The sequence below is a fragment of the Sturnira hondurensis genome, unplaced genomic scaffold (assembly GCF_014824575.4).
Source record: "Sturnira hondurensis isolate 20B ecotype Veracruz unplaced genomic scaffold, ASM1482457v3 Scaffold0008196, whole genome shotgun sequence".
NCBI classification, from domain to species: domain Eukaryota; kingdom Metazoa; phylum Chordata; class Mammalia; order Chiroptera; family Phyllostomidae; genus Sturnira; species Sturnira hondurensis.
Window position 1 is genome coordinate 20,865,500 of NW_028080827.1, and position 27,810 is coordinate 20,893,309.

At 49.9% G+C, this 27,810-nt stretch overlaps 1 protein-coding gene across 3 annotated transcripts in view; it reads left to right on the forward strand.

Moving 5' to 3' along the window:
• Positions 1-27,810, forward strand: part of CORO2B (coronin 2B) — a 121,533-nt gene that overhangs the window by 57,013 nt on the left and 36,710 nt on the right. For 2 of the 3 annotated variants that reach the window (XM_037054225.1, XM_037054226.1), the window contains exon 2: positions 5,394-5,594. In XM_037054225.1, the coding sequence (XP_036910120.1) occupies positions 5,394-5,594 (201 nt within the window). Of the gene's footprint in view, positions 1-5,208; positions 5,233-5,393; positions 5,595-27,810 lie in introns of those variants that run through there. The other variant, XM_037054227.1, reaches the window with a different exon arrangement.

A 27,810-nucleotide genomic window follows, 5' to 3' on the forward strand; every position in this document is an offset into this window, starting at 1 on the left:
TTGGCTATCCCCACCAATTACCCTCTGAGGTCTGGCAGCTCCTCCAGTCCCAGCCTCGGCAGAGTAGGGAGGAGTCTTTTCTGTTCCCTGCCTGCACTCCCATGCGTCTGACCTCAGAATGAAATCAGCCCCTTAGTAACCGCGGGTGGAAAGGTCAGACCTCCCTGCGGACGCCCCACTCTGGCCGCATTTTCTGCCAGGGCCTGATCTGGTCTCACAGGTCTTCCAGCCTTCAGCCCACCATCCTCCCAAACAACCCTCGACACCATTCAGCTGACCCCCTCACTGCCAGCGGCCCTGCCCTGCACATGCTCACACGTCTGCTCTGCCCCCACCTGCCAGCTTCACCCCCAGCAAACCCAGGTAATAACAGGAGTGTCTTCAACATGCATTGGATCCAGGCTTTGCACCCAACTCCTAAAGTTTTCTAGGGAATACAGGAATGGTTTTGAAGATACCACAAAGCAACATGAGACAGATCACTGGAACAATTAATTTATGAGATAACTGACTTAGTGTCTTTAAAAGTATGTGTCACTTAAAAATTTTTCTTCAGAGAACATGATGGGAGTGTTCTAGATTTAGAGGAGGCAACAGAGAGATCATGACCAAATGGATCACATGGAAGCACGGGGGTTGGGGGGGCCCATGGGGGGGCCCACCCTGGCTCACAACACGGGGGAGGAATCACTGTGAAAGGCGTTTCTGAGAATCTTGAATAAGGGCTGGGTGTTGGATGGTATCAACGAATTGTTAATTTCCTTAGATGTGCTAATCATGATGTGCTAATTAGGGAATTGTCCTTCTCTGTAGGAAATGCATTCTGTGCAACAGTGGGGCTGGAGGCATGAGGTTGGCAACTTCCTTTCAAATGATTTGACAAAAGAAAAAAAGCGCTCGCGCACGCGCACACACACACACAAAGAAGTATGGCAAAACAATGATTCATCTAGGTGGTCGTTGATTATTGCACCACTCTCTTGACTATTTTTGTATGCTGAAATATTTTATAATGAAAAGTTGGAGAAAACAATATGGACTGCAGAGTCAGAAAGAACAGGTTGGAATCGACCCTGTGCTGGCTGTCTGGACTTCGGCTGAGTTCAGACACTTCCTAATGGTGGGTTATGAGACCAACCAATGTGTGTGTGTGCACAGTGGCTGGTGCTCCCTCAGTGCAGGCAGATGGACCCCTCCTCCACGAAGCCCATCGTGATTCCTCCTGCCTTCCCTGACCTCTCATTCCTGTAGTACTTAGAGTCCCCACAGTTTGTTTGCTACCAAATGTCTGTTGGGTTTGCGTTGGTTTTATTTCCTTTACTGGCTTGTAATATAATACATTTGAAAGCAGGATCTGTTTCTGGTGCTTTCCAGGTCACCCCTCAAATAGAAAGGGCCCTCGGGAGGAGCAGTGATAGTTTATCTTGAATGGGACCTTGCCCCTATATCATCTTATCTTGATTCTTCAAACAACCACATGAAGTGAGAAATTATGGATCTCATTTTAGAAAAGGAGCACCTGATACTCAGAGACATGAAGTGTCTTCCTCGTGGTTAGCAGGAGTGGAATGGGAGTGGAAACACAGGACTGCAAAGTTCCTCAGGACTCAGCCATGCATACCTGCTCTGAGTTCCTGTGGGGTGAAGGGCAGGCTCAGGGAGGAAGAACCACTGATGAGCAAAGGCCCAGCCTCCCCCAACAGCCCTTCCAAAGGCCCAGCACAGAGAATCTCTATGGAAATCCAGCCCCAGTCTATCAGCCAATGGGGAGAGGCTAGCACCAGGCTTTCAGGGAATAAAGCCCTTGGAAAGACATACCCCATTTTCCCCTGAAATGATACAGCCTGTGTCATTCTAGAGCCTGCTGGGGGTGGTGTGGAGGGGAGGTGCATGGTAGGGGTTGCATGGCTACCCTAGGAGATGTACTCACTGGAAAAACATGTCAACCGAGTGCAGTCCGAGAGGGCTCTGGCCCCCCAGGATGCAACATCCAGCTCAGAAATGCTAGCTGGGCTGTGAGGGGCAATGTGTAATATGTTCGAGAAGAATGCAAGTGTGTCCACTAGGAGCCTTGGCCACTGTGGGACACTGTGGAAAGAACAAGGAAAAGAGGAAGGAGACTGGTGGAAGGGAGGTGGAGGAGGAAGAAATTAAGTCCAATGGGATAACAGACCTGGAGATGCCGGCAACTGCAAGCTCCCCCAGGGAACTTTGCATGCGGTGTGGAGGGTCATCTTGTCTGGATGTTCCCGGGAGCTCTGGGACGATACATTTCCCAGGAGGCCCAAGTTCAGTCCCTCCCCTGAATTCAGTCTGAGTTCAGTCCCAGCCCCTTAGCCTGCAGAGCTCTGGAGTGTTTGGATTGGACCCGGTGTGGGGAGGGCGGCACAGTGCCCAGCCTGTCCTCTCCTGCCTCGTATTCTGCCCTATTAAGTGAGTGTCCAGAGGGGTGCCAGACATCACGGCAACTTGGCACTGACACTTCCACACACTTGGCGGCTGTGGAGATAATTTGCCTCCTTTTCAGTAGCTGGAGGCAGCACAGAGCGGTTCGGTGGCCTGCCCAAGTCACACAGCTGGACAGCGCAGAGGCTGCACCTGCATCCAGATCTGTGTGGCTCTCAGTCTGGTTCTTTTTACCTTGCCTCTCACTGCTGCCCATGAGACCCTGCAAGGAAGTCAGCTCTGGGAAAGCACAGGCCTTGTTCAGCCTGTCCCAGGTGCCGGCCCTGGGCTATGCTGTGGGCGGAGAAAGAACTCACAGTCCTGCTCACCAGACTTGGGTAGGCAGTGGCTCCCTGAGCCTTGTCCTCTAGGGGAGGCCGAACTGCACCCGCCTGTCTACCCAGCAGGCTGGGTTCCCTTCGAGCAGCCTGTCATGGGGCCGGGTGCCCAGCGGGTTTCCAGCCAGTATCCACAGCCCCTCTGGGCCCCCAGCAAAGCACAGTCTTCAGTCCTGCTCAGAAGCTGTGGGGTCATTGCCATCGCAGAGCTGAGACCAGCCCCTCAGGACAAGAGAGCCTGGGACAGGTACAGGTATAGGCTGGGAGCTGAGGGAGAGGTGCTGGTTGTCCGAGGGCTCCAAGAGGGCCGCTATGGGCTGTGGAGTCAGGGTGAGCTGGGCAGGCTAATGCTGTGCTGGGCAGAGAAGAGGGGCGAAGGCATTCCAGGGCAGAACTACACCAGCAGGGAATGGTAGGTTGGAGTGAGCACGCTCGCTACCTCCTTTTCCTCCCATGGAAACTCTGGATCTAGCACGTTCTACCTGGAAAAGGCAGAGCAGCTTCCAGCACTTCGATATTAGATTGAGCCTTTGCTAGGTCCATGTACCACCCATATTATAATTTTCATACAATTTTTTTCTTTGAATTGATTCATTATTTTTTAACTTAGCCTTATTAGCAATAATATCCACAACATCATGGATTTGGCATGCCAGTTATATTTTTAATGCAGATTAAAATAAACAGATAATGACTATAATTATAAACTTCATCTCTGCACCAAGTGAAGGAACTGTAAGTGTCCTGCCGAGGCCTGTCCTGGGAAGTGCTGATGGAGTCCTGCCCAGGAGTCAGATGCTGAGAGAGTGGAGGGGCTTGCCTGAGGTTGCACAGCCGAGAGTGGGCAACCGGGCAGCTGTCCCATGGGCTTGGTCGCCAGGACTTCGTTCTGAATGGTCTGGGGCAGAAATCTGCAGAGAGAGGAGAAGGCAGGCAGCGATGGGCCACAGCGTGGACAAAGGCGGGGGGGGGGCGGGTTGGGAGGAGTGGAGAGTAGGGAGACTGGCCCTGTGTGTGGAGGGGCGTGGGGGTGGGGGTGGGGGAGTGGAGAAGGGATGGGGAGTAAAGGTGAGGAGCCTTCCCTGTGATTCTCCTCGTTGGCTCTGAAATTTCTTCCTCCAGTAAAGACTTGTGGGTGAGCTCCTGGCTTTATTTAAATCAAATGCAAAGCCTTGTTTTCAGTCAAATTCGTGGAGTTGCTTTCCTGATTCTGTGGCTGGGTTTCCTTCTGTTTTCCTCCCCTTGGAAACTTCATGTGAAGAAATGAGCCTGCCGCTTTCTGTGCTGAGATGGGGTGGGAGACTCAAGACACATCAGGAGATTTGACAGGAAGGGGAGGTGATGGGTTAATGGCAAAGTTGGGCGAGAAGCATATTCATTCTGCAAAGCATTTATTGAGCTCCTGCTGTATGTCAGGCCCTGGGCTGGTGCTTGTTTATGGCTCACGACGCTGGATGTGTGTCTGCCAGGATGCTACCTGTGATGGCATCCATTCGTAGTGTTCCCCATGGGGTGCCATCCTACAGGGAAGCTGGCTCCATTGTAGGCTGCCCATCCAGGCCTCGCCCAGCCTCTGGTGCACACAGGGGATGGCCTGCAGGAGGAACCAGCTGGTCGGTCGGTTGGTCACTTGGTTGGAGCCTGTGTTGTGGATGGTGGGCAGAGAGGGGTGGGGACAGGTACCACTGCACTCTCTAGAACACAGACTCTTAAACTTCAGTCTCACTGCAGGGCATTGAAGCTGATTAATATGCTAGTTTCTGGGCTCCATCCTCCAAATACTGAATTCAGTAGGTCTTGACTGGATCCCAGGAATCAGCATTTTCAACAAATTATGTGGGAGGGAGGATCAGAAATTCCCCACCCCCACCAACTGAATGATTTTGGTACAGGTGACTGGTGGGTCACACACTGGGAAGCCCTTCTCCAAAGGGGGGCCTGGCGTGGGAACACGTCTCAGATGTCCAGCCTGGAGCACGTGTTCATGGTCCGAGCCATTAGCTGTGCAACTTTGTACCAGTCCCCTCACCAGTGATGGCGACAGTGATGATGACACATGGACTAAATGATTTCTGAGGGTGCACTTGTGGGTTAGAAGGCCGAGAGAGTCAGAGGAGGAGATGGCGAGGGGTGGTTGTTTGCATATGGAGGGGACATTGTCCTCCCGCCCCCAGCCATCAGCCATGTTCTGTCTGTGGACGCCTAGCCTCCCCCGCCTGCACCTCCTGTCCTGAACTGTGAGGTGTCTGGCCTGTGGGAGGCGGCCCATTCGGGTTGCTGGGGGGATGATCTGCTCGATCGCATGGCACAACCCTTGGAAGTGAAAGGACCCTGCGTCCTTTCTGGAAGGTGGGATGGGCGTGTGTACCAAAAGCAGGAAATGTGAATACCCCCAGCCAGTCTTCGCCCCTGTAGGACTTTACTGAAAGACTAAAAGTCCTTGGCACAGGTTGGCACACAAGGCTTGGAGGTTCCTTCCCCTCTTCCTCTGTTCTGAGGGCGGTGCCAGGGCTGGCCCACCCCCTTCCCCCCTGGGGAGCAGCTTCCCTCCCCTGGTGCCCAGCCCAAGGCAGTGACCACCTGACCGTTGTCTCCTCTGGACCCTCACAGATGTCCTGGCGTCCGCAATACCGAAGCTCCAAGTTCCGGAATGTGTACGGAAAGGTGGCCAACCGGGAGCACTGCTTTGATGGGATCCCCATCACCAAGAACGTGCATGATAACCACTTTTGTGCCGTCAACACCCGCTTCCTGGCCATCGTCACTGAGAGCGCAGGAGGAGGGTCCTTCCTAGTCATCCCCCTGGAGCAGGTAGGTGCCCACCGCTCCCTATCCCTGGCGGCAGCCCCAGGGCTGAGCAAAGCCCTCCTTGGTCACTCTTGGGCAATGGCCTCTATTTCTCTCTGCACCCCCACCACCGCCTTTTACTTCCTCATCCTGTGTCCAGTGTCGGTACCTTCCCAAGGTTTTCCTGGGATTCGCAAGAACAAGTGCAGGCTGTGGTCCAGGAGACCTGAGATCTGCTCCCATAACTTCCCCAAAGGTGTGCCCTTGGACAAGTCACTCTCCTCGGGGTACCTGGGGTTCTCATTAACCGGAGGGGTCGGAACATCTGATCTCCTAGGCCCAGCTCTCCTATTCTGTGTCCTGGATGTTCTTTCAGTTTGAAGCTGGAAAAGAGGAAGACCCGGCCGTAGGTACCTTGGGCATCTGCAAAAATGGCACACATTTAAAAGAAAAGAAAAGAAAACCACTGCCAGCTCTCTACTGAGAGACTGGCAATCATTTACCTTCTCCCTCATCCCCCGCCTTCTACCTAAAGGTTTTCCCCCTCCATGGCTGCCTTCGTGAATGTAGCAAATTCAACCTGCAAAGCCTGGATCACGACATTTTGAGGCTCTGCCATTCAGGCAGAGTCCCCAGGGGCCTGTGGGAGGTCACGCGCCTCAGGAAAAGCACTCGCTGTCAGTCCTGCTTGTTTATGGCTGAGCTCTTCTTCTGACTCATCTCCACTCCCACCTCCTGCCAAACTGCTCGTGGGGAGGAGGAGGTACATAAGGAGGAAGGCCTGGTGCTTGAAATCCACCGTCAGCTGGTGGTAGAGGATGGCTTTTTCCAGTCTCTCCTGCCCACAGTGGGGGAGCACAGATTTGGGAAAGACTTGGGCCAGATCCTCCCTCCCACCGAAGGGGGCAGCTGAGGTGATACTGAGGACAGAGCCCGAGGCACGGATAGGTCCCAGGAGCCCCGGCCTTGGTAGCAGGAGGTCTGGGTTCTGGCTGGGCTGTGCCACTTACCGGCTGTGTGACCTCGGACATATCACTTAACCTCTGTGCACTTCGGTTTTCTGTAATGTCACAATGGGGATTCTAAGTCCTCCTCCACCTGTGTCCGAGATGTTGGCAGTGAGTGGGATAATGGACGTGAAAACTCCTTCTGAACCACGCGGCATGTTTAAGATGTTTTGCTCTTTTCTTGGGGCAATCATCAGCTCTGCTCCTCAACTTTGCAGATGCCCTCAGTGGCTCTAACACATTCGAGAGGATTCTGAAATGTAGCTTGCCTCTCCTCTCAAACCAGATGGGCTCAGATACCTGTCTACCTCAGGGACTAGCTCAGCTCCAGGCTGCGGGTCCCTAGCAACATCCCTACTAGGCTCAGGCCTGTTGCCAGCCCCCTGCCTTGCTGCACTTGCTGGCTTGTGAAGGTCAGTAGTCAGTGCCTCACATCGCAACAAAAGTTATTTCCAGCTGGGTTAAACGTTAAAAGAAAACAAAAAGAAAAGCTGCAAGTACATTGGAGGAAAATGAAGAGCATTTTTTTGATCGTGCAATAAGGAAAGGCTTTCTACAGCAAGACAAGAATCCCCAAGCCATAAAGCAAATGATTAATAGATTAATTCTTTTCAGAAAGGTGAAGTGTCTGTACTGCAATGAGACGTGTAAGCAAAATGAAAGGCAAACCACGTAATTGAGCACAATAATTAAAATATATAACAGACAAAAGATTCGTGTCAGAATATATAAGGGCTCCAGAGGAACCAATAAGAAAAAGAACCCAGTAGAAAATGGGCTTAGGAGATGAGTAAGCAATTCTCAGAAGACAAAATATATCTGTTAACCCCTTACTAGGCAAAGAGTTGAAAGAGCAATAATCCTCGGTATTGCCGGAGTTGTGGGAGGGCAGGCACTCAGACAGCTCTGGGCACACTGCGTGGTGAGGCGTCAGTGGAGGTGGCCTGGCCCGGTCCACCGACACGCGGAGGTGTGTGTCGCCGCCTGACTGCTCCACCTCCAGGACCCCGTCCCACAGAAATAGTCTCCAGGAATGTGTGCAGCATTTCCTAGTACTTGATTTTTTTTTTACAAACATCATCTTTTTATTTCTGACAAAATCAAAGTTTATCAAATTACGTATAAGCTTCTAAATTCTTCCTCTCGATTTCTGTAATGGTACCAGCGTTTCATGCTCTCAGTAACACTGGTCTTGAACTTCATGGACAACGGAAAAGTGAGTGCTCCGCACGGGGTACATGTCTCCATACAGAAACGTGTAAGGCCTCTGTGCACACACATGTAGAGTCTGGTCCATGCACACACAGCTCTCCGACTTTATCGCTTCGCCTTCTCCGGTACATTTTGTTTACTCTGATTAATAGTGGACCGGGAGCGACGACTGCACACACGGCCACCAGCTGGGTTCTGTTGTTTTCTCTCAGCTCCTGAAATGTTTGCTTTCTGTGAGTACGTGCTGATGTACGCAGGTGCTTCTCGAACAGTGAAAGCTGGACAAAGCCCGCAAGCTCATCTTCGAGGAAGTGGGCGGACAAATTAGGGGACAGTGGCACAAGGGGACCCCGTGCAGTCATCACAACCGATGATGTAGCACAGTCCTCAAGTGTCAACCTCAGAGCCACCTGCCTCTCTCAGAGATTATTTCGGCCCCCCGAAGAGACTTTGCTTATATGGACTGTATCTATCAATGGTTAGCATGTTTAAAATAAAACAAAGGAATTTCAAAAATATGTATGTTAATTTACTTAAAATAACAATAATAAAATGATGACATATTCTCCAACAAACATATTTTTATGAAAAAATAACTCTGTCTTCCAAAACAAAAACAAATGAGAAGAAGGGCATTGTTTTACGGGCTCGCACCCTGTCACTCAGTCTGTGTCGTGTCCGCGTCGCATTCAGCCTGCTGTGACGTCACAGCCAGGCAGCCTCCAGAAGACTCCGCCTCGCACTCCCGAGAGAACGGGGTGAGAAGGCAAACGGTGGTTCCGTGTGATTAGGAAAATAGCTTTAAACCAACAGACACCCAGAAACAGCCCTAGGGATCCCTGGAGGTCCTAGATTGTACTTGGAGAACCGCTGGTGCGGGAGAATATTTAGTGAGGGAAAACTGTTTATAACATACTGTTAAGTGGAAAAAAATGTCCCGTTTAAAAATACCTATGTATCCATCTACTTGCCTGGGACGGACCGAGAGACTATATACCTAGTATTACAAGGGGTCATCCTCAAGTACTGGGTCATGGGTGCCCTTTCATTGTCTGCATTGTCCTTAACAATATTTTCTCATTTTTTGGATAAACATTTAATGTTTTGAACTTTAGGGGGAAAAAAGTCTAGTAAAAGTAATTTGCTGCTGGGAAGAGGGAGCCGCTGAGGTTTCCAAGGCCGCACAGCCCAAAGCTGGTTCCGGTCAGCGCCCCTTTATGTGCCTTGCAAACGTCTTCTCCCAAATAACATATACTTAGGAGCTTGCTGTAGAAAACGCACACTGAGTCCATAGTGAGGGCATGGGGTGGGGGTGGGGGTGAGGGGGGTGGCTGGGAGGGCGAGGCAGCTCCTAGGCGGTTCATTTATTAGTTTGAGCCAAGACCCCGGATTGTTCTGGAGCAGCGTCCGCCCCCGGAGGCCTGGGGCATCAGGGCCAGCTCCTCCCTTCCCCTGCTGCCAGGGCCTAGTCTGTCAGTCTCCTGCCCCCTGTGGTCAGAGCTGGGTCTGCAGGCAAGCGCCTGGCCGGCGGGGGGCGGGGAGGCTGGGCTAGTAAACAACAACGACAATAGTGGCGAATTCAGAAACCCCTCATTATCTCCGCAGAGATGAGCTGTTCCATGCTGGTCGATTTTCTGGGAAGGTCATATTATTTTCACTCTAGGTTTCCCCCCTCAGTTTGATAGAAACCTGTCTAAAAACAGTTTCCTGTGTTATTCAATACAAACAGAAAAGATCTGGGCCTTTTCTTGGCGAATCCTATTCATTGCTTCGAATGCTAATTATGAGCGGTGAAGTCACACGGCACACTTTTGCCCCTCCTCTACATTGTCCCACTGTGGCTCCTGAGCAAGCAGAAGGTCACAGAACGTTGTCATTGTCCATCTTTTCCAAATTGTTTTCCATCGACTGTCGGTGTCCTCCTTACTTCTTTCTTGCTTCTCCGAGAGGTTGGGGCCGGATGAGCCAGGGATGAGCCCAGGACCCCCAAATCCTGAGCCTTTGGAACAAGGGAAGCAAAGCTTCTCTCCCTTTGTGCCGTGTCCTCAAAGCCAGTTGGTCTGCAATTTCAATGTTTGTGAGTAAAAACTCTTCTGTAGGATAGGAGCCGTGTCCCCAGCAACCCCAAACGCCGATGGCAATGTCTCGGCCTCCTACAGCTCTGCAGTGATTGGTCCTCTGGGGAGGGAGGTAGGACCACCCCCTGGTTACAGCTGGGGGAACAGAGATGAGCCCACAGCTGGTCAGCTCAGAGCTGGACCTGAAACCAGCTCTCTTATTTCTGAATCCAAGACTCTTTCCACGGCCCACGATGCTGGTGAACAGCTACGTTCTGGCTGGTTGGCAGATCTCGAAGGAGTGGATTTGTCCTCCCAGGGGCTCTTGTTCAGGCTGTTGTGATGGCCAGGGCCTATTTTTCCCTAGTTAACATTCAGCCGCCAGCTCTCTCCTCTCTGGAGTGGAATGTTAAGCTGCAGATGGGGGAGCAATCAGCACCCTGATTGCCTGGCACAGCTGGAGGGGCCTTATGAATATTCCAGAGACCAGGCACTGCGCCCAGGCCTGATTAACCACTTGGGCCTCCCCAGGTGCACCACCTCTTTCCTGCCGCACTCCACCAGGGCCGCCCCATCCAGGCCCAAGAAGGCCAAAGCTGGAAGCACTGTCCTGCAGGCCTAAGCTTTAGCCAGCTACCCAGTGCCCCAGCTGGCACCTGGGAGAAAGGGAGAGAAGCCTGGCCTGGACATCCGGAGTCTGAGTTCTCCCTAGTAGTTCTGAGCCCCGGCAGCACTCTGGAGTCACCTAGGGGACTTTTGGGAGTTTAACACATTTGCTCTCTCTAACTCTCACCTCAAGTTGCATGGTGAAAGCACAGTTATTCTCCTGTTTTACAGATGAAGAAACAGAGGTTTGGGGAAGTCAAGCAACACCTTCAAGACTGCACAGCACCCAAAGCGCAGAATTTCAGCCCAGGGCCCTCCCAGCCACACCCCTGCCAGCCTCACCGAGAGTGGGGGAGGCGTGTCTGCAGATGTGCCTGGTGTTATTACACCGTCATTTGCACATCTCCAAGGATTTCCTTGAACATTGATTCAAAATCAGTACTATGTGAGCACCTCCGACGTGCTGACATCACCGGCGCCCCCCTCTTCTGGAAGCCAGCAGAGCAGGCATTTCCTAGACTCTGTGGGCAGCCTCTTCTCTGAAGGACTAAAGCCGCAATTTCAGTCAGCAAGGAGAGGTGGAGAGAGGTGACCAGACAAGAGAGCAGCATTCCTTTAGTCCTGGGACGTGGGCTGAGCACTTAGCCCATGCCAGGCCCTGAGGACCCAAGTAACAGCAGGCCTGGTCTTAGAGGCCTGGGGACACCCCACTGGCAGGCGAGACAGGCAGGAATTCCCTGCGAGGGTCCTGCCCGTGTTTTGCTCAAGGAACCACCTCCGTCTCGTGGAGGGAGGTACTGAACATGTTCCTCTTCCCTGCTCCAGCCAGCAGTTCAAAGTGATGAGACATTATCACATTCCCTAGAAACTGGAATCCCCAGTTTATTCATGCTGAGTTTAACTGTATGTTATGAAACTAATCCAGCCCTGGAATTGGGGTGCTGGGCTTGGTCCTCAGTTGAGGGTCACCCCTGCCCCCTTGCAGAAGCCCTGTGGCCTCCCCCTTCCCACACCTGCTCAGTCTCAACCTGGTGGCAGAACGTCTCCTCCTCAGTCTCGGGGTTGGGGTGCTGCATTCTCTTCCCACACCCAACCCAGGGGGCCTCCTCTTGCTTATTCTTCCATGCCTGGTGTTCATGGGTGGGAGGCCTAACAAGGACTGGGCGATAGCTCCCGGTCTCCACGGCCCTGCAGGGATGTGTGGGTATGTGGTGGAGGTGGGCTGGGCCAGAAATGGTAGCAGAAATCCACGGGAAGAGCAGAGCCCTGGAATAGGAGAGTAGCATAGGACAAGGGCTAAGAAACTAAGCTCCAAAGCTCTAGAAGCAGACAGACCTTGTTTGAATCTCTGCCTTGCCACGTAGTTCACTGTGTTGCTGTGTGACCTTAGGTGAATCACTTAACCTCCCTGTGCACTACTTTTCCCTTGTGTAAAATGATAGGGTCGGACCACATCTCTAGAGTTCAATTTAGTTCTTACACTCTGTTTCCTTCTAACACCATTTTAGTGAGATATGTCCTCACCAGTAGTGTGCTGGGAGTTACTGTGCAGAATACAAGAATGGCTTTTCATTTCTCAGGGCCCAACTCAAATGTGGTGAGCTTCATGAAGCTTTTCTCACCCCAATACCCATCCCGAGGCATGTTGTATCTGTCGTTGTTAGAGTACTTTTGATATGCTTCTTTATTTTCTTAGGTGGTCAGTCCATCCATCCATCCACCCACCCATCCATTCAACAAATGTATGCTGAGAACCCTCTGTGTTCTGGTCACAGGTCCAGGACCCAAGATGCAGCCGTAAACAAGACCAAGTCCCTGTGGGCATGGGCTGTGTAGTCCTGGTAGCTGCCTTGACTGGACTGACAGCCCCAGAGCCTGGGGAACATGTCGGACTTGCACAGGGCCTGCACACAGTAGGCATCCAGCAAGGAGGCCATGTGCTGGCCTGAGGCCAGGTCCTTGGGGGGACATCTCCCCAGCTGGGGTTTTTCCTTCATGGGTCCTGGGGTCCCCTCCCCTCCAGGCCCCAGGGACACTGAGGTACCCTGCAGGGCCTCCCCAGACTGCAGGGGGCGCTGCATCCTCCCCTTGAAGCTCTTAGAACAGCATTGCCCCACCCAGACACGCTCACTCTGGAATGGAACCCAGTAGCTGGCAAACCAGTCAGCACCATGACTCACAGTATGTTGGAGGCCTGATATTAAAAAAAGGGTGTGGGGGGAGCAGAAAGTGCCCAGCTCAGTGCCAAACACTACAACAAAATCAGACCTTTTTGTTCATCTGAAGCCTATGCTTCCATTCCAGATTCCTATCCCTCCCCATCCCTTCCCACGGTCAGCATGGAGCTCCTCGGGCTTCTCCGTCCCATGAAATTGCCCCAGATCTTCGCCACTGCTCCCCTCGGCGGGCATGTCTCCCCATCTCCTGGGGAGATTCAGAGAGCCTTTTCCAAATCCATTTTTCCATCTTTCCTCAATGGTTCTTTGTTCTTCAAGCTGCCTTCTGCTTGCTGTGATTTGCATCTCAAAGGCTGTGACAGCCCGAAGTACAGTAAGTGACTTTGAGAAAGGGGGAGAAGGCGCAACTTTATTCCATTTGTCTGAGGCCCGAGATTGACAGCCTTGCTTTGTGTTTTTCCCTTTTTTGGAAGAATGGCTGCTTATTTTTGAGAAAAGTGAAGGCAAGGCCTTGAGCAGAAGTGGAAATGTGGCTTCCTTGCTTTTTTTCATGATGGAGCATCCTTTGGATTCCAGGCACAGAGAGGAGACCAGGGATGCAGCCTGGCTGGTGGGTAGGCTGGGAGGTCAAAGAATCCACCCCTCTGCCTCAGGCCAGGGCCTCCACTAGCTGCTCCTTAGCTTCATTCCTCTGATCCTAGGGGGGCCAGGGAGACTGGCTATAATAGGGCTGGTTCACTAGGACCCTGTGAACTGGTGCTATGAGCCTTAACTCTGCCCAGGGACACTGGCCTGGACCCAAATCGATTTGGCAGTTCACTTCATCTGCTCCCCATTTTCTTCAAAGGCCTGGAGACTCTCCCACCTTTGGGAATCATACTTCTGTCCCTTACCTCAGAACCTCTGAGCATGGAATCTCTTAGTGCCTCCCCCTTTCTCTGTTTCTGGAATAACAATGATGGCACTTGTTTCTCAGGGTGCCGTGATGATGAGGTAAGGCACTGGGTCAGGCACTCAGCACCCAGCCTGGCATGTAATGTGTGCTCAGTCAGGAGGAGCTGTGTGATGCTGGTGGCTGTCCCCTCCCCTTTCTTATCCACCCAGGCCCAGAAATAGCCTGTGGGCTGCCCAGCCTGCAGCCAGTGAGGAGAGGCTTATGTTTGGCCCTCTTGCTGCAGTCCCCCGTATCTGGTACAACCCCTGAGCTTCCTAGCAGGGAGCCCCACCTTGCCTAGAGAGAAAGGCACCCCCCAGCCCACAGTCCCAGTCATCTGTGCTCAGAATCAAGGTGGTGGTGGTCAGTGTCTCCAGGGGAGCCTGACTGGTGGGACTGTACCAGGCTGAGTGCCTGGAGGAAGGAGAGTTTGGAGGGGAGGGGGGCTAGGCTCACTTTGGTGCTGACTGTGCACCTCTGAGGTCAGCCTGCCTGCTTATTCACAATCTGCCTGCCGGCCAGGGTTAAATGAGATAAGACATGCAAAGATTAACCACAGTGTTTGGTACACAGCAGGTGCTCAATAAGAGCTACACTGCTGTTATTTCTGTTATTGTACCTACTAGGACAAGCTCCTGGTTAGTGAGGGAAGAGGGTGCTGGAAATGGGGAGCAGGGGCTTTCTGGAATCTCCCTGGCTCAGATCCTAAGCATGGGGTTGGGTGGGTCGGCCTGAAGCCACGTGATGCCCAGAGTTCACACCCCCATCCCTGGGGCCCCAGCTCCAGTCTTACACTGACACAGTTGGTATACCGGGAGACTCCAGCAGTCACACGTTCCCAAGTGACACCCATGAGAAATGCTGGCCCCAGAGAGGAGTGTTCCTCCAAGGCTGCACAGCATGCCTGGACACCCTCAGCACTCTTTCCCAGGAATCCTTGTCCTTGGCCACCTCTCAGAGTCCAAAACTCAGACCTGCTATGGTATCGGTGATAATGGTGGCTTCCCTTTATAAGGAATTTGCATTTGGTTAAGGTTAGGGTGAGATTTAAGGAAACCCGAAGGAATGTGTTACTAATAGAGGAATTCCAGCCTCGGAAGCTCCCTCCTCCTGTGCCCATGGGCCCCTAGCACCTCAGGGAGCAAAAGTGATCCAGGGTGTGTGGGGTGCTGTGAGTGGAACTAAGGTGACTGGCTTGAAACAGCATCTCCCCAGGGGCCACTGGGGCTCTGAGGCCTTGGCCAAGACCCCTACTAATTGACCCTTCTCATGGCAGCTTCCAGAACAATGAGCATGTGTTTGCCTTGCCTGAGAAACTCCAGGCCTGGTTTAGTCCTGAGGGCAGTTTCCTTTTCAGGATGACCTTCCTCTCCTCCCTGACCTCACCCCCATCCCAAGGCTCTTAAAGGGCCAGGCCACTTTAATGGAGGGGGGGTGGTGTAGATCTCAGCACTCACATCCTCAAAACAAGAGGGCTCCGTGGCATCAGCGAGGCATGGTGCTAGCCCATCCTCCACCTTTTCCATTCCACTCAGCCAAGACCTTGATTTTGGTTGCTAAACAACCTGTACCTAAGTCTTTAAGTGGGTTGTCCCTCAGGGGAACACCCGAGGGGCAAGCAGGGATGATGCTCCCTTTTACAGGTGGAGACACTGAAGCCCAGAAAGGGCAAGGGACTTGGTCACATTTGCACAGCTAGTTCATGTCCCATGTGTCAGACAATCAGCTGGGGCAACAACCCCTTCAGAATCCTATTCCCCCCACCCCACCCCCACCCAGAAAAGCACCCAGGTAGCCTCAACACCTTAGAGACCCTCCATGGGAGACTTCCATCTACCCAGACAGGGGGCAGGATGCCCAGTGAAGGAGGCACAAAGGCTCTGTTATCAGTCGGCNTTTTACAGGTGGAGACACTGAAGCCCAGAAAGGGCAAGGGACTTGGTCACGTTTGCACAGCTAGTTCATGTCCCATGTGTCAGACAATCAGCTGGGGCAACAACCCCTTCAGAATCCTATTCCCCCCACCCCACCCCCACCCAGAAAAGCACCCAGGTAGCCTCAACACCTTAGGGACCCTCCATGGGAGACTTCCATCTACCCAGACAGGGGGCAGGATGCCCAGTGAAGGAGGCACAAAGGCTCTGGCATCAGTCGGCCTGGATTCAAATCCCAGCCCCATCATTCGTCAGACACCTGTCTGTCTCCGCTTCCTCGGCTGCAAGATGGGAGAAATGCTAGTCACAGCCCAAGGCTGCTCTAAGGATTCGATGGGTGGGAGGGTGCCTGGCACCAGGCATGCACGTGGGCTCCTCACCTAGGGCCCCAGCGCCCCTACCTGCTCCTCCCGCCCCACCCCCATTACTTCTGTGAAGGCAGTTCAGCCTCATTCTTACCCATCTTATGAAGTTGCAGATGTCGTATAGAAGTTTTCAAACTTCAGTTTTTAACACTGGAACATTGTGTCCAAAAAAATAATAATAATAAGTTTTTCACTTTGGAAGTGGTACATAGATGCCTTTGGCTGTCTGGAAAAGTCCACAGACTTCTTCCCAGAGTCAAATTTTTAAGTACATAAATAAAATAAATAAGATAAGAAAGGAAACCAATTACATTGAAATATAGTTATCCAAATGCATACCAGAATTGTAATATAGAGGAGTGTGTGCTTTTATATTCATACATTAAATAGCACAATCGAGCAGAGAACCTGATAAGTGCTGTACTCAGCAGTGGTGAGTGCAGACAACCTTTAAGACAGTGGCAACAGGGTGATGTGCCCTGAAAATATCTGTGCTGTCTGTTGGTGGAAACGTTATGGGTTCCGCTAATCCTACCGAGGTTTGTGCCTACATTTATAAGCAAAAGGAATATTAAATTTGTAGAGGCTAATAAAAACATAAATGCAGTCTTTCTGGTATCCCAGGTTAAAGACAGACCTCTGCACGTAAGGGCAGGAGGGAAATCATTGTATAAAGACAAACAGCTGCCTTGGCTGGAGCCTGGTGGGGTCACCGCAGCCTGCCTGAGCGCCACTCGCCCTGCGGGGTGCCCCCCACATCCTAAGCCTTGTTGGCAGTGAGGAAGCTTGACTTTTCTGCTTGGTTCTTTGTGATCTTGGGCAGGTCCCTTAGCCTCCTTGGGCTCAGTTTCCCCATCTATAAGAGGTGATGTTGCACCTGGTGTCTTCTGACGTCCTGTTCAGCTCTGCTGTGCTGGGAGTTTGTGTCTCTCCCTGACTCCCCAGTGGCCAAGGCCTCAGAAGTGTGGGTCTGCAGGAGCCCTGGACCAGGGAGAGGGAACAGCTGGGGCCAGGCTGGCTGGCTCCCAACTGTTCAAAGCAGTGGGAGGAGGAGATGCACCGTGCTCTCCAACTCGACAGCTGGGTGAGCCTGGCTGGGGGCCTCACCCTCGCCTGCCATCTGTGCCTCCTTCCTGCAGTCGGCCGGCTGGGGGTGGGTAGGGGGTGCTGATGGGGCCCAAGGCCAGACAGCAACCTGGGTGCAAGGGGGAGGGGCTGCCCCGGAGAAAGCTGTGGAAGTGCCTGGTTGCTTACTCTTGGGTGCTTAACTCTTTCCACCCTCCCTTTTCTCGCCCTGGTTTTCATAGTGTTCTGGACAGGGGAGGATACACAGCCCTGGGCCCAGGTAAGCCACAGTGACTTTCGGCAAGTTGCTTAACCCCTCTGAGCTTCACTGTCCTCCTCTGTCTAACAGACAGCATTCCTAAGACTGCCCCTTGGGATCAGAATGACATGTAAATGACACAGGGTAGGTGAAGTGTCCCCAACACAATGGTAGCACTTTTCTTCAGGCTCAGTGCTACAGGCCATCCAAGACGGCTTACCTCTGGGGACCATGAAAGCCCCTGGAATTGACATTGGGGCCATGATGAGAGCCTGGGTGGAGGTCTGTGAAGGGCTCCTTCGGCCCCAGCCCCCCACCCCACCCCCTAGGGCACAGGCCGCTTTGCCTCCCTGCACTTTGGTGTAGCTCCTCCCCCTTCCGCCCGCTCTCACTCACCAGGATCCACCCACGGAAGATCTTACCCATGCAGAGTAACGTCTGTGTATAAATAAGTATTTGTTTGAGATAGTAGAACCTTCAGATGGTTTAAACTTCCAAAGCAGTCAAAGAACACACAGTTAAAAGTCTGTCACATGTCACTTCCAGTCACTCGGCTCCTCTCCTCTCCAGGAGGCAGCCAGTGTTAACAGTTTCTCAAGTGTCTTCCCTGAAATTATTCATATATATACCCTTTGTACACGAAGACAGCACACTACTTACATTGTTCTCTCTGTGTCTTGCCTTTTCCCATGTGATTATACATCTTAGAGCTCTTTCCACATTAAATATAGAAAGTTTCCTCATTCATTTTTAAACATTTTAAAAAATTGTTTTATTGATTGTAGAGAGGGGAAGGGAGGGAGAAAGAGGGAAAGAAACATCAATGTAAGAGAGAAACATTAGTTGGTTGCCCCTTGTATGCACCCTGACTGGGGAGCCACACCCCAGGTATGTGCCCTGACCAGGAATCGAACTGGTGGCCTTTTGGTTTGTAGGATGACAATGACACCCACCACACGAGCCACACCGGCCAGGCTTCCTCACCCATTTTATGTTACACATATTCCACTGTTCGAATGTACCCTCTTTGGTTGAGCCATAGATACAGCCTACTGATGGCGACTAGATTATGTCCATGGTTTCACTGTCACAAACAGTGCTGCGCAGAATAATTAAGGACACCCCCTGTTGCACCGAGTGGTGGAATAAATTCCTAGACGTTGCGTTGGTGGTTTAAGAGGTGTATGCTTTGTCCCAGGGAACACTTCACATAATCACACACAGGAGAATTTCTTCCTAACATTGCAGTAGGCAAAGATTGTCCTGCGTCACAGGATGCAGAAAACAATAGTTACAAAAACACCTGATAGATTGGACTTTATCAAAATAAAAAATTTGCTCCTCAAAATATACCTTTAAGAGAAAGGCAAACCATAGACATGAGAGCAGTATTTGCAAGGTGTGTGTCTGAAAAAGGACTGGTGTCTATAATATATGGCTGAGTTTTAAAATGGACAAAACCATTTTAAGACAAAACTTAAATGGACATTGCATAAAACTAAATATCCAAATGGCCAAGAAGCCTGTGAAGAGGGGCCACTTCATCGGAGCAGTTTCAGTCAGCACTTCTGTTAAGACTGAGGCTGCAAATCTCTTTGTATGTTTAAGACCTGTTTGCACTTCCTCTTTATGCAAGTTGTTTATCTCTTTGTTGTGGTCATTAGTCACTAGGAAAATGCAAATTAAAATCATGAGTTACTACTATATACCTACCAGAATGGCCAAAATTAGAAAGACTGACAATATTAAGTGTTGGTGAGGTGAGGAGCAACTGGAACTCTCACACTTTGCTGATGGGGTGCAAAATGTTGCAGATACTTTGGAAAACTGTTCTGAGATGTCTAATAAAGTTAAATAAATGTCTACCCTCAGACCAAGCAGTTCCACATATAGGTTTACACCAAAAAAAATGGGTACACGTATCCACAGAAAAAGCTTGTATAAAAATGTTCATAGCAGCTTTATTCATAATAGCCACAAACTAGGAACAATGTAAACATCCATCAGCAGAACAAATTGTGGCAGACTCATAAAATGAAATAGTACACAGCAGTAAAAAAGAGTAACTGTACATACCCATAGCAGTGTGGTGAATCTTTAGAACCTGTTGGACAGACGCCAGGCACAAAACAGCACCTACTGTATGATTACACTTATGTGAAGTATTGTACACAAGCAGGCAAAACTGGCCTGTGGTGACTGGAGTCAGGACGGTGGCTGCGTTTTGTGTCGGCATGAGGGCACTTTTAGAGTGACAGGAATGTTCTGTGTCGCAACCGTGGTGGTGGTCATAGGAGTGTGCACAGCATGAGAACGTGGAGAGCTGGACAGCTAAGATCTCTGTATGTCATTGGAGGTGAACATACCTTATGAATTTCAGAAGAGGTGGGGGATAGAACATGCCTTTGAACTTTGGGTAGACTTTGACAAAATTGTCTTCCAGGGAGGCTGTAGGGGACCAGTGTGTCTTGGTCTGGCAAATGTGACTCAGCTCTGTACGGAAAACCTACAGATGCGAAGTGGTGGGCAGGAGCCAAATTTTCAAACTGAGTTTTCCCATGGGAATCAGGCCTAGAAAATACTTACAGACTGTTATGGCTTGCTCTTGCTAAAATTCCATCACCCTGGTCTAAAGCAACAGATGTATATTGTCTATCTTTAAGGTAATTTCCAAAGCCTGTGTGAGCTGTCCCAAGGACAGAGCTAATCAGCTCATTGCCATCCCCCTCTGCATGCTATTTTTATTTCCTTGATTGTACCTAGAATGTAGGCAATAATGTTCTATGCGATAGATAATAAATCTTTCTTTGATGTAAGACCCCAGGAAAACAATAAGAGCCTGTCTAGGCAAGGGTCGGGGCGCTCCCCTCTTGAGGGAGTGGCCGAGGCACCCATAGGCGCTCTCCCCTTGAGAGAGTAGCTGTGCTGTTCCCTTTTTCCACACAGGATTGTTGTCACCTGTGCATTGATTCTCGTCGTCAGCCACAACAGGCAAACTCTGCTGGACAGGGTCTGCTATAGGAGGCTGTAAAGATTTACATTCTCACCAGAAAAGTGTAAATGGGCCTGTTTCCTGACCCTGTTGGAAATGGAGTGTCACCGTACTGTCTGCGTTTTTGCCAGAAGGATATGTGGGACACACTCTCAGAGTAGGTTCAAGTAGAATTCTTATTTAAAATAAGGTTGAAGTATCTTTATATGTTTGGAGTGTATTTTCATCTCCTTTGTGTGTGAATTGTCTGTTCATATCCTTTATTTGTATAGGGTCATTGGTTCTTTTCTTAGTGATTTAATAAGTTCTTGTATATTAGGAGAAATTAGCCCTGGGTTTGCAGATATACCTTTCAAAGGTTGTTGTTTGTTTTTGGTTTTATTTTGCAATGCAGTTTTTTCCTTTTAAATCTCAAGACTTCTAACTTGCTAGTCTTTTCTCTCATGGCTTCTGGATCTGGGGCCTTGGTTAGAATAGCTTTCCCTTCTCCATGGCTATAAAATTGTTTACTGACAGGCCTTCCGGTACTTTTATAATTTTGCTTTCATGTTTAAATCTTTGATACCTCTGAAATTTATCTTGATGTTAAAAGTATGAGGTCTAGATTCAACCGAATTTTTTTCCATCCAGTTGTCTTGATACCATTGAGTGAGTAATCCATCTTTCCCACACTGTTTGAGGTGGAGTCTTTGTGACATACTACATTTCTGTGTGTATTTGAGTTTATTTATGGGTTGTCCATTGCAAATCTCTATTAACGTATCAGTACCACAGTGCTGTGTTACTGGGGCTCTATAATATGTTTTAATATTAATACTAAAAAAGGAAAAAAACAAAACCAAAAAATATCAATAAGGTTACTCATCACTCATCATGATCTCTTCTCACAAGTTAACTGCTTCTTCTGGCTTGTTTGTTTTAGTACTTCATTTTAGAATCTCATATGGATACACAATATCTCTTATTTTGATTGGGATTATGTTAAATTCACAGAGTAAATGAAAGGGAGTAGACAAGTTTGTGATGTTGAGTTGAACTAAGAACGTTGATTACTTATTCTAGTCCTTTGTGCCTGTTGTGGTGTATTGATTTTTTTCTGCACGTAAACCTTATACATTTCTTGTTACAAATAGTTACTATATTTGTTGGTATTATATATATAATATATAAATGTAAGCATGGCCTGTTTTCCATTGTATCTTCTGTTTGGTGATTGTATATTTGAAAGCCATTGTTTTCTGTATGTTAATTTTTTATGATGTCATGTTTACTAAATTCACTAATTATATATACTGTGACTGTTTTTTCAGTGTTTTCTCTTAGTTTCTCTAGGGATACTCTCTTTACTATTTTAGGTAAGGTAATAATTTTACCTCTTTGTAATTTTTATACCTCTGGTATCTTTTTCTTTTCTAATTGCATTGGATAGTTCCTCCAGGAAAGTGTTACATAATAGTAGTGCCTTATTCCTAACTTTGATGACAATACATCAAATGTTTACCCATTAAATATTTTGAGTAGATAGCTTTCCCCTCAATATTTTATTACAAAACTTTTCAAACATACCTGAAAGTTTAAACAGTTTTGCAGTGAACACCCCCTAGATTCTGCCCTAACAGCTGACTGCACTTACCACTGCTGCTGCCCCATTTGCTTGAGGTGGGGAAGCAGCTCAGACAGAGAATTCCTTGGGCATTCTGTGTAGCTGACACAGCATCTGACCACAACATGCTAAGTCATCAGATGGTGCTCAGATGTACATTTGAGGATGTGGGTAGGGTGATGCCCAGGTGAAAGGAGGCAAAGGATGACAGCCTCCCCCACCAGTACTGTTCCAAACTTCTACAGGACCCAGAGAGGGGAATAGTATTTCCAGGAGAGAGTCTTTCCTGGCAACCGGTGGGAGTTCCCTTTCTTCCTTTCTCTGTCTCCTGCTGGAGTCCAGCTGACCCCTCTTGGCATAGCCCCAGACAAAGAAAAGGAAGTGGCCTGAGAAGGTGCTTCCCTCCTCCCCTGAATGAGCTCTTCCTGGACAGCTGGAGCTGCAAGCACAGCAGGTTGTGGGGGCTGGGGGTTGGGGACCAGTAAGGATGGGGTTAGGGTGACTTTGTGTTTCTCTCAACCCTGTGGTAGACAGGTGGCCTCTGCACTGTCATTTTTTAAATTTATACTATTGTAATTGCACCTTAAGTTTAAAAAAAAACAGATACAAAAGAACGTACACTGTTTTGTTTTATCATGAAGTAAATTTGGGTTTAAATCTTGGTACCATCAGAAACTAGCTGCATGACCTTGGGTGGGTGGGCCATGGCTCTCAGCTCCTCTGGATGGTACCAACAATCGCAATGGAAGGGCCAGTCTGCACCTGTAGCGGGAAGGTCCTTGGCAAACGAGCACTGAGTTTCCTCTCCCAGCCTCTTCTCTCCCAGGTCTCCCCTCACTCTCCTGGGGCCCTCCCCTTCCTTTCTGGATTAAGTCCATCCCTACCCTGGCTCCAGTGAATCTCCCACCCCTCCTTCAGGACCCACTCTGCCCTCCACCTCAATCCTGAGCCTGTCCTGGTCCTCCCCACCTCCATGCCCTGCTCTGTCATCATCCACGTGGACAGTTCTTGCCTATGCTTCCTGCAGAGCTCCAAGCCACCAGTTTGGAGAAGGTCCCCAGAACCACCATGCTCCTTCCTCTGGTCTGCAACCAGGTTCTGCTAATACCCGTGAGTGGAGGGTGGAGGGCTCGGTCTGTTTTCACACCTGTTCCTGCGTTTACCCACTGGGCTTCCTGAGGCTGGGGTACGATGCTCACTCATCCTGTTCCCAACATCCAGGGTTCTGCCAGGATCCTGGACCAGATCTTTTCAGGTAGAATAACATTTTGAGGTTCAGAGTAGTAACAGGTGTTGGAAAGGGGAGAGACTTCACGCCAGTTTGCTCCCCCTGGAAAACAGAACTAGAACGTGCAGCCGAGAAGTCATGCTTCAGGGCTCGGAATCCTGCCTCAGCTACTTCCTAGCTGAGCCACTAGAACCTACATCCTTGGCTTTCTCACTTATAAATGGGAGGTAATAAATCCTACCTGGCAGGGTTGTTATGAAAACAATCAGTCACACCTGTCAAGCACATAAATGGTCCAGAAACTGTTCCTTATCTTACTGAATGCTCACAACAACCCCATGAAACAGGGGTTACCCCATTTTACAAATGAGGAAACCAAGGCACAGGAAAGTCAGGTAACTTACCCAAAGTCACACAGCTTGAAAATGATAGAACCAAAAGAAAACAGGGTGATGCTGGCCTAGAGGTTGGCAGGACCTGGCGCGTAGCAAACCTCAGTCAACAAGATGGCCTGGGGCATCTGCCCCTCCAGTACCCAGGCTTGGCAATTTGAAGGCACAGTTTGGTGGGGGGGGGAGGGAGAGCAGCAAACAGAGCTACAGAAGATCAGAGAACTTTCTGGATCATGCAAACAATATAGGTAAGGGGTATAGGCAAGCTTCCTGTTCTTGGGAGCTATGTGGGCCAGTCAAGGAGACAATAAACAAGTAAACAAACCAGTCGTTATGATTATTATATCAGACAGTAAGAGATGTGGGGAAAAAACCTCAACTTGGTAATGTGATAGAGACTTGGGAAGAATATATTAGATAAGACTGTCATAACAGGCCTCTGAAAACTTGGATGGGAGGAGCCAGTCCTGTGAAGACCATAAGGGAGTGTCTTAACAAGAGTGAATAACATATGCTAAGGCCCAAGGCAAAAAAAAAAAAAAAGAAAGATCAGTGTAGGCGGGGCATCATGGGTGACCAAGAGAGCAGTGGGAGAATCAGCTGGAACCATGGGAACGGGTCAGATGACCCAGCAGCATCCGGGAGACCACACTAAGGAGTTTGGATTTTCACCTTGTGCAGTGGGAAGCCATTGGAGGATTTCCCACGTGAGCTAAGCAAAAGAATACACATAATACTACGTTCCTTAGAAAGCTTGAGATAGGACTTGACCTTGAGAAGCAGAGCTCCTTGTTCACAATTGGACCATGGCTTATTTGCATCTGGCTGTTTGAAATCTACGTGGGTATCTTTGCAACCTGCAGATGGGCAGACTCCCTGATGGAAACCAGTCAGGGCCTTTCTCCGGCCAGGGCGCAGTGGGTGCGGGTGTGAAGCATGGTAGGTTTTCCTGGCCCAGTGTGTGGGATGTGATCTCTGAAAGAAACCGCGCTGCCTTGCAAATACCTAGTAGACCAGGGCCAGGAGTGCTGACAAGAGGAACCATTTCTGTGGCTGCCCCTGCCTTGTGGCGTATCACTGCGTGGCCCTGTCCTATTGGAGAGCAATGAGGGAGGCCACCTCTGAGTTTGCTATGATTTCATGCCTTTGAGGTCCAGAAGTCAGCCTGAACTGACTGGTGAGGTCATTCCAAAGGTGGTATGGGGACTCCACAAAGAAACCCCTCTAATAAAAGGTTGTTTACAGATCACCAACTAGGTAGGCCACTGAATAGGGACCAAAAGGCCAAGTAGAGATATTCAGAATCATTAAGTTTTCTAGAAGGATCAAAAGTGAAAAAGGAAAGTAAATGTGATAAGGAATTAAGACAAAGTTAATATCTCTAATATACAGACCTCTTACCAATCAAGAAATAGATAAACATTTCATCAGAAGAAAATTGAGCATCTGATATGCTTGTAATGAGGGAATTCATGTGCAAGGAGGTGCAAATGTCCAATGAGCAGTGAAAACATATCGGCCTTACTGGGCGGCTAGGCCTTGCACTTGAAAACAATGAAATCTTATTTTTCATCTAAATATACACAATGTAAAGATATTCTAATATCCTGTGCTGTCAGGGATATAAGGAAATGGTCATTCTCTTGAGTTGCTGACGTGAATACAAATCAGTATAACCTTTTTGAAGGGCATTAAAAAAGCGTATTTTAAAGTGCAGACCTGTTACCCCGAAATTTTCACTGACGGGAACTTATCCTTTAAAACACTCACGCCCGTGTGCAGAGATTCAGCTCTGTTTACTACAGCCTTTGTAAAGTCTTGTAAACTGAAAATCACACACAGGCCTACCGGCGGGCGACCACGTCACACGCGGTGACAGAGCCACACTGCGAGGTCCACAGTGCTGAATACGGGAATAAACCAGAACAAAACTCTATCCGGTTGGATGTAAAATGGAGCCGACAGCCACGGAGAAATAACATCAGTTATTCCTCATCCATATTCCCCAACCTCCCTACCTTTTTTCTTTCTTACTGCTTTTTTAAAAGTGAGGAGGGAGCCTCTAAAATGTCCGGGGTGGGGCCCACACCAGAGACCCCAGGAAGGGGACCCACAGGTCAGGTCACTCCTCACTGGCTGTGGATATGTCTGTGGGTGAAAGACCCACCCACATGGCTTCCCTGCCCTCTGCCTCAGTTTACTGCATCAAAACCTGAGATGATAATGTCTGTCTGCCGGCCTCACAGCACGTGGAAATTCTATCTGTATTTGTTTTCTCCTTTTGCATAACAAATTAGCCCCAAATGTAGCTGAGTCGTTCTGGTTCAGGATCTCTCCTGAGGTTACAGCTGAGCTGGGGCTGCTGCCGCCTGAAGGCTCTACTGGGGGGACTTGGGGCCTTAGTTGCTCACACCTGGGCCTCTCCATAGGCTGTGTCCTCTCTCAAGGTGGCCGGCCTCCTCAGAGTGGTGATCCACGAGAAGAAGGACTCACAGCAAGACTGTAACAGCAAAGAGCAGGAGCTGTTACAGTCTTGCCACATTCTGTTCGCTTCACAGTCCAAGCCTGGTACAATGTGGGAGGGGACCGCACAGGCGTGCGTTCCAGGAGGTGGAGATTCAGGGCCCATCCTGAAGGCTGCCTCCCACCATGTCCCTGGGGTAAAGGGCTTTTCAGGAAGAGGTGGTGCGCTAAGGGGCGGTGGGGGGCTATGTGGCAGCTCGCAGAATTCTGACTCTGCCCAACATTTTCGGAAGAGCGGGAGAGTGTGTCGGGGGCCCACAGAGGTGGTGAACAGGGATGGAAGGAAAAACTACTCCACTTGTTCACTGAGCGCAGCTTGGGGAAGGTGTACACCCGAAATAACAGTGATTACCTCTGGGGATAGCAGAGCAGGGGTGGTCGGACAGCTTGGTAATGTGAGGTTGTGTGTGTGCATGTGTGTTTGTGTGTGCGTGTGACCTGCAACAGACCTTCGTGGCAGTTAGGTCACATGCACTTAGTGGAAAATGTCAGGGTGATCTGGGCTGAGGATGAGCTCAGGTGGAGGGGGGTAGGAGTGTGCAGCAGCCAGGAGCACCCAGCCCCCAAAGAAAAGGGGCTAAAAACAGGCTGTAGCTTGGAGGGTGGGAAGGCAGTGCCCGAGAGCCACTGCGAGTGCTGGAACCCCGCACCAGGAGTGGGAGGCCGAGTGTCCCCTCTTCTGCCCTTTCAGTGGTGAAAGAGACGTCGTTCGGGGTGTCAAAACTGGGAGGAGGCTTAGAATTAATTTATCAGGGTCCATTTCTTATAGGTAAGAAATAAAGACACAGAGAAAGAAAGTGTCTTTCCCAAGGTCACACAGCACTGTGGATGGCCAACTAGGAAAGGAACTCCAATTCCCAAGAGCTGGCAAAGTAAAAAGTGGTTGACTTTTTGTGTGTGGCCCCAGAAGCAAAGCCAGGCAATTAAGGCAAGAATTACAAGGAGGTGGACTTTCATCTCAATATGGAGAAGAATTTTCTAGTCAACTGAGCACTGGGAGCATTCAAGGCAAGGTGGTGAATGTCTCAGGATCCCGGTCTTGGAAGAGCTGGTGGGCCAAGGTTTCTTTCCACACTGTCTACACTTCTGAATGCTGCTGAGAGCAGTGCAACCACCGCCCTCTGCTGGTGGAATTGCAGTAGCGCGGCTTCCTCTGCTTGGTCACTATGTTGTCCTCTAGCCAGGAAAGGATTTCCAGACAAGAAGCAACCTTCTGGGGTCTGAGAGCTCCATGCTGGAGGGCTTCGGGAAGGGGGTGGAGTTATGTCCCCCCAGATGTGGCAGGAAGGCAGATGAGATCAGTGGCATACTGCACAGGTGTCTGTAGCATGGCAGTGAAGCCAGTGAGCCACAGCGCCTCTAGACCTGACAGGGTTGGGACTGGATGCTGACCTGAGTGTCTGCAAACCTGGGTGTGGCCTTGGGCATAGCCATCACCTACTTACTCACAGGGTGACCTAGAGCAAGTGCCCTCCCCTCTCTGGGCCTCCCGCTGATGGCGGGGTGAGGAGCGGGGGCTCTGACCCCCAGCAAGCTCACAGGTAGGGGCTCCTCTGTGAGACACAGCATGAAAAACACCAAGTTCAGTGATGCCCAGTGACCTTATCAGGCAAGGTCTGAGGTTAAAGTTTGCGTTGACCCCATGCACCTTTTATTCCTTCCTTCCTTCCTTCCTTCCTTTCTCTCTTTCTACCTCTCTCCACATTTTTCACCAGTGTCTTCATGCTCCTTTCCTTCATATCTGCCTCTAGATAGATCCCAAACTTCATCCAGAATAACCAGCATCTCCCATAACTATGCCCTTCTCAGTGGTATCTATATGTTAAGAGCATCAGGGTGTAGCACCAAAGGAATAAATCCCTAATGGTGGAATTTCAGATATGAGT